The following is a 7,222-nucleotide window of genomic DNA, read 5'->3' on the forward strand; positions in this document are numbered from 1 at the left end:
TGCTTGACATTACGGGGAATCTTTTTCGCAACTTTGGGAAGGAACAAGCTTTGTGAGTGTTTGGATCAAGCAGCAGCCGGACCGAAGTAAGACCCCTTGCGGCATATTCAGAGAGCAGAGGAGAGGAAAATGCCAGGGCAAACTCACCATTGCCCCCCAGAGGGAGAAACAAAGAAGAGTGCACATTAAGCGACTCCGCCTTGCTTAAGGAATGCCACAACTGCCATTGTGAGAATAACAACAGATTAAGTTGGACCTCCTCTTGTGGGTATGTAAAATAGCTAAAGGGTTCCATGGAGAGTACAATGAGAAATCTACTTGTAGGTTGGTATAAAATGAAGTGCCATGTATCCATGCCTTTAATATGCGCAATAGCGCGGCTTGGTTGTACAGGGCCACATCTGGTGTGGTTTGTTCTAGAATCATACGGCTGGCTACTATTTGTTATTCTCCCCAAATAAACGTTTAGAATAAAAAATTAATTCTTTTTAGGTCTTGGGGTGGTAGAAGTATTGGAAGAGCCTGAAGTAAAAATAAAAGCCTGTGGAAAGAAGCATTTTAATTAGTGCAACTCTACCCAGGAATTTGGTTTATGTTTGGGGAAAAGAAAAAGTGCTACAAACTTGTCAAAGTTTATAGAATATCCTGACACTGCTTGAAAGTTTGTAAAAATAATACTTTAAGGGAGTCTTTTGGGTTTGACATAAATAAAAGTAAATCATCTGCAAACAACGTTACTTTGATTTCAGTAGAGCCAAAATTTATACCAGAAAACCCGGGATCCCCTTCAAACAAACTCAATATCGGATTTAAAGCTAGATTGAATAGTAGCGGGAACAAGGGGCAACCCTGTTGCATCCCACTGTACATTGTTATAGGCTGGGAGAGTTGATTATTTACTATAAAATGTGTGGTGGGATGATTGTATAGAAATTTTGCATATGTTTGAAAGTGGGTTCCAAATTTTCCATGCAGTGAATGTAAGTAGAGCCGGAGTATTTTCTAGAACACTTTTTCAGCGTCCCCACTCCACTCCGCCATGATGTTTGTAAGGCAATTGTATTATTCGCAGTCTCCAATGATGCAGCCTGACAGTTGGAATGGACAGGTTGTGTCTGAACTTTTTATGCAGAGACATTTGAAAGCCTTCAGTCATCTAAACCTTCTGTCGTTGCGAGACAAGATTTAACACAACATGTTAAACACCGCCTATGGGAAAATGTACATGTTTGTGTTCACAGAGACGTAATAACGCTATCTACAGATTAGCACTTACTCGGCATGGAGCCTTTCATTGCAGAAAATAATTTTCCCAACCGGCTACGTGAAACCTTTCTTATATTCTGCACACCTGCCACCAGTGTGACCGATTTACATTCATCTGGCCCCGCCTTATTGTCTCATTAAGTGGTATATTAATAGCTTGGATAATTTTCCCGGCATTGATACTGTACAGGCAACACCAAATGGGAAACAGCCCGGAGAAAAGTAGGTAATAATTAGCTGGCTAAAAAGTATTGCTTGATATACTTTGTTCAGGCAAGAGATGGAGGCCAAGATTCATGGATAACCAATGCTGGCCTTGGTTTAGGGTGGCCAGGTGGCACAAAGCCACCCTCATTGTGCTGACCATGAGTTATTCCCACATATAAAGTCCTCATTGCTTCCCTTGCTGCCAGGTCAACCCAGTTGGAAGATTATTCCTGCACAATTTATGTTTTTTTGGTATTTTTTGATGGAATGGAGTTTGGACTCAATCACACATCTAGAACCAAACTGCCATAAGAAGAAGGAAGTCTACCTTGCCCTTTTAGTTGTCTATCTAAGGTCTACTGACTTACAGCAGACAAACTGCCCCTTTTAGGGTCTCATTCACAATCTTTGATGGACCTTGAATGGCCATGGCCAACATAGAAAGTCCAATGGAAAATGACTTCATGTGGGATGGTGTTGGTGGTTGGTTGGCTTAGTGGAGTCAAAGGAGTATTTCTGGCCATGGATTGAAAAATATGTGACTGACCCAAGACTAATAAGTTGACCTCTTTGAGAACCTCCAAAAAGGAATAAACCCGAGGCAACATCTCCAAATTTGGTTGGATAAAGAGTTTGCATTAAGTACACATGAATACCAATGATGTCCTTTTAAACAGACTTAAATGGCACAGAAGTCCACCACCAATGGTACATCCAACAGAGGAGGAAGAGAGCAAACCATCACATTTCAGGGGGTACATGGTCTCTCCTTCATCATGACTTACAACAATGTTTGGGGTGGAGAGGTGGACTCAAAATTTGAACAAAATTGGAACAAAGAGTGTTTGTTATTTAAAGTAATCTTTTTGCAGTGGCCTTCAGAGAGAACAGACCAAATTATCAACAACCAGGATGCAAAATGGACAGCAACATGGGATACTGCTGGTCTGTATGGTCCACCAATCTGGAGGTGTTTGCAGAGACACAGAAAATAGAGAAAGTTGCATCTTATTCCGGCAGCCCCACATATAGACCAAGAGGAGGGATAAATTTATTACCTTTGCTTTAGGAATTAAATCTCAAAGTGTATGTAGCCAAAGCAGGTCCCAGACACAACTGAACTTCATTCACGTTAATCAGCTCCTCCTACTTCCTGTTACACCTCCAGTGCAGGAAGTGAAGGTAGATAATAGGACACAGGGAGCAGAAATAATATTATTTACCAAGCCAAGGAGAGGAGTTTTGGCTATACAGTAGATAAACTTCAATCAGCATGGTGCCCATTAAAAAAGCGTCCGTCAGGTAAGTTATGACATGAAGATAAAGCATGATACCCATAACAAATCCTCCTACAACCATTGCATATCTTATATACATCAGTTTCCAGCCATCATGGACAGACCTGTATTGCGATATGGAAGTATATGATTCTTTAACCTTCTATCGGACCTTGGACAGTACAACAGCTACAGGCTACCAAAGCATGGAGCCACCAATCCGGCCACAACACATATGGCCAAATCTGGTAAAAATACATGTGCACAGATGGGATCAGCATTCACATAAGCATGAGTGTAATTATTATAGGGATCCTGAAACTGTAGGAGTAATGTGGCTAGTGATCAGCTGATTTGGACTAAGGCCTGTCCTAGGCCCACTCAATGGGCACGCTTGTGAACCAAAGCCTGGAGCAGATTTCAGTGTTCCCTTTCCATGGAATATTCACAGTAAAGAAGGAAGCTCATGTTTTCACTTCACAACATTTCTGTAAAGCTTTTGTAATAAACTAATAAGAAACCAGCCACAAAGGCCTAACATATCTGTGCATGCCACAGTGGGCCCTCAACCAATATGATATTTCAGGGCCACAATATTTAGGATTAGAGTTTTAGGGCTCTCTTCTGTGCTCTCAAGACTCAAGAATGAATAAAGTAACAGTGACAATTAGACTGCCAGCTTCTAGAGTTAGACCTTATAGATTGGTAGGACTTGTAGAGATTGGGTATTAGTATAATTGTTTGGACATTATTATTTACCTATAGAGAGGTGGAGGGGACTTATTTCAGTATAGGAATGGCAAAGCACCTTTAGCACCAAGGTTCTCAAACAAGACACGCTCCTTCCATACACCAATCAGAAGCCATCTTTGGCAAGGGGACCCTGGAAGCAATGCAAACGCCCAATTAAAAGTTTTTACAGCAAATTGGGCGTTGTGATTGGGAGTTCCACTTTAGTGTTACTTTATTTTTGGGGGAGAAGCAATAACCCCGGTCTTTCCGACCTGTTCAATCAGAAACCACCTCTAGCAAGCGATCCCTAAAACCAAAGCAAGTGGTTTCTAAAAGCAAAGCAAGCACCCAATTATGAATACCTATAACAGATTTGGTGGTATTATTTCAACTTTTGCGCTATTTTTTTGAGGGGGAGCGAAACAATAACCTTGGCCTTTCCAACCTATCCAATCAAAAGCCATCTCTAGCAATCTGTCCCTGAAAGCAAAGCCAGCACCAATTTCCTACAACAGATTGGTAGGTATAACTGAAAGTTTAACTTTGGTGCCATGTTTTTTTTTTTTTTGGGGGGGTATTACCCCAACACTTTTGACCTGTCCAAATAGAAGTCACCTCTAGCAAGCGGTCCCTGAAAGAAAAGCAAACACCCAATTATGAATACCTATAACAGACTGGGCGCTATGATTGGGAGTTCCACTTTGGCCTTTCTGACCTGTTCATTTAGAAGCCACTTCCACCAAGAGGGCCCTAAAAGCTCTACAAACACCCATATATGAATACCTACAATACATTGGGCAGTGGGATTGGGAGTTCCACTTTGGTGCCATTTTATTTTTGGGGGAGAAACAATAACCCCGGCTTTCATGACCTGTCTATTCAGAAGCCACTTCTAACAAGCTGTCACTAAAACCAAAGCAAGCACCCAATTTGGTGGTATGATTGGAAGTTCCACCTTGGCTCTATTTTATTTTTTGAAGAGAAACAATTACCCTGGCCTTTCCAGTGGCCCTTTACTAAAGGGATGAATTTTTGACCCCCCAGGTTGTTACTCAATCCTTCCAGATCAGTCACCATTCATCTCGCACCAACAGACAGCTTACTTAAGTTATCTCAATTTTTTTCCTCCCTCCGGTGACTTGAGAAACCTTTTTCTTGTTATTTCAAGTGGAAAATACAAGTGAGCCTCACACCAGATCCCAGGGGAGACAGCGAGAGTGAATGGCACAGTTCTCTCTGTAGTTCCTTCTCGCTACGACCTGTCCAATATTGACAGCTTCTCCAGTACGGGCAAAGGGGAACTTGTTCCAGCATTTACAGCCACGTAATGAGGGGAGCGGATCCGGAGGCAACACAGGGGGGGCATTTGTTATGCAGAACACTACGGATGCCCATGACATAACCTCATTGTTAACACACAAAGAGCCAAAATAAAGGAAAAAACACAGCACCGAGCGAAAACAAAGAGACATTGAAGAAAAGTTTCATGCAGTTGGCACTCACCCTGAAACTCTCCGGCGTTGGTATCTCTTGAGCTGCTCATGCAGTTCTCCAGGTAAATCCCATCTTTGTAGCAGTCGTCCTTCTTGTTGGTATAACCCGTCACCTCGTTGGGTTGAGACTGAACCTCCCCGTCGTGGCATGAGCAAGGAGTTTGCATGATGCCACAAGGGTGAAAGCTGCTACTGCTGCTCAAGCAGGTATCAAGCCATTTACAGAGAATCTGGCAAGCGGCTTTCCTGGGGTTGCGGTTCCCTAAAACCAAGTACTCCAAGGAGAAATCGGTCTCCTGAGGCTTGTTGGTCTTCCATTGTAGCTGAGTGTCTTCCTTTTTGGGCAAAGTCTGTTTCATTTGAAGGAACTGCTTGTTGGATTGTAGAAAAGCATATTGGATGGAACTGTCGCAGAGTTTCAAGACATCATCGAAACTCTCCATCCCCAAGTACGTCCGCGTGGACTCCAAGAAAGAGTCAAACTGAGAGGTCCTGATCTGCTGGTGGTCGCATATACCTGCCGGCTTGGAGACTTTGACGTACAACGTATACCTCCTGGGGTCCGGGTTCTGGATAATCCAAGCGCACAACGAAGAGTTCAAGGGAAAGAGAGACAAAGAGGAGAAATAACCGTAAAATTCCCCCTGCACTTGCGTGGTGCAAGAATTGTGTCCGAAGTCCAGGCTGGCCACCGTCCAGGCAAAAAAAAGTGACAACGTGAAAAGCAAATGGTGGGAAGATTCAGCGCTCCTCATCCTAGGTCTCTGGTCCTTTGGAATTCAAAGTAATTGTCAAGCAGGGGCCAGATCTTGGACATAACAGGTACAGCAGGAGAAAAAAGGCAGTTTATGAGGCTTGGAGGAAAATTAGTGCAGCCTTGGTCTGCTTGTCACGGACGCCCTCGTGTGGTGGCACAGTCGAATCTGGAAGAAGAAAAAAAAAAGAGAAAGATTAACTCTTGGCGATGGAAATTCGACATCTTCGCAACCTGTTAAGAGAGCTGTTTTTACATCATTAGGAGCTTGCATTTTTTTTTTAAGACATGACATCATGATAATGATAACAATTGCAGATTAGGTTTTTTTTTTCTTTTGCTATTTTTGTATTCCAATGACCCTGCGGTGCATAGCTTTGGCAATTGACCCATCCTTGAGCCGGACACATTTTGAGAAGGAATACCAAGCACCGTGTTTTCTTGTTGGCAACGGCAAAAGACAACTTAACTGTCTCAGAGCTGCGGCGACAAGGAAAAATCTCCGTTCGTAACGACGTGACAACAACTAACGACCCCTCTACGGGAAGGAAGGTCTGGAGCGAGGCATTGGCTGTGCCGTCGCTGCTTCTTCTTAAACCGGTGACAATCACTCTGGAAGAGAAGCTATTGTATCTCCTGAGCCCGCCAGCCAATTGTCCTAAATCCAAGGAGACCGAAGCAGAAATGCAGCTCGCCGTCTAGGAGTCTCAAGTGTTAAACCGAGCATTAAGCTTTCAAAAGGAAATTGATTTTCTTAGCTAGAGACAGGAAAAAAAAAAGACATTTCTCTTTGGGAACCAAGCGACAGCCTTTTCTACTAAAATGTTCCTCACTAGCCAGCCATTGCCGCGTATCAGGGCAGCAGGATCGGTCAGAATTGGCTATGGGTGTGAAACATTTCAATTTCTCTTTAAAAATAGAAAAAAGTGTCAATTTTTGTTATTTGTGCGTGCCGCACGTTGGCATTCCAAGGAAGCTGCTTTGCCTTCCCTGACGGGGAGCAGATGCTGCTATGCTGCAAACCCAATTGCTTCTGTCATTGGTGACAGAGGGACTCGCTGGTTGTTGCATATGGATCTGCTCCATTCAGAACCAGCACAAATATGGACCCTGAGTAGAAGAAATGTGTAGAGTCATGTACATGACTATAACATTCACTCGTACGATGTATTTGATTGACACCAAGCTGGTCCAAATGTTTATGGTTTAACAAAAATTTAAAGCGTGAAAGAGGAATAAAGAACCAAAAAGTCATCAGCGAACCAACAGAGCCGAATGGGGGTTATTCACTAAAGGCTGTTCACTTATAAAAATTGAATATCCTGTCACCTGCATAACATTTCCAAAATCTGCCCCTACCTACCTGTCCCCAGAGACCACTAAACTCCTTGTACACGCTCTTATCATCTCTCGTCCGGACTACTGTAACATCCTCCTCTCTGGTATTCCACTAACCCGACTCTCTCCTCTACAATCTATTATGAATGCTGCAG

The 7,222-nt window shown here is 43.1% G+C and overlaps 1 protein-coding gene across 5 annotated transcripts in view; it reads right to left on the reverse strand.

Annotated features, from left to right (window-relative positions):
- The window catches only part of ADGRB1 (adhesion G protein-coupled receptor B1), a 340,003-nt gene that overhangs the window by 227,502 nt on the left and 105,279 nt on the right, over positions 1-7,222 (reverse strand). For 4 of the 5 annotated variants that reach the window (XM_072410568.1, XM_072410570.1, XM_072410569.1 and 1 more), the window contains exon 2: positions 4,986-5,898. In XM_072410568.1, coding sequence (XP_072266669.1) covers positions 4,986-5,730 — 745 coding nt within the window. In that variant the 5' untranslated portion in view covers positions 5,731-5,898. Of the gene's footprint in view, positions 1-4,985; positions 5,899-6,199; positions 6,792-7,222 lie in introns of those variants that run through there. The other variant, XM_072410567.1, reaches the window with a different exon arrangement.

This window comes from Pyxicephalus adspersus, chromosome 5 (genome assembly GCF_032062135.1).
Source record: "Pyxicephalus adspersus chromosome 5, UCB_Pads_2.0, whole genome shotgun sequence".
Lineage (NCBI taxonomy): Eukaryota > Metazoa > Chordata > Amphibia > Anura > Pyxicephalidae > Pyxicephalus > Pyxicephalus adspersus.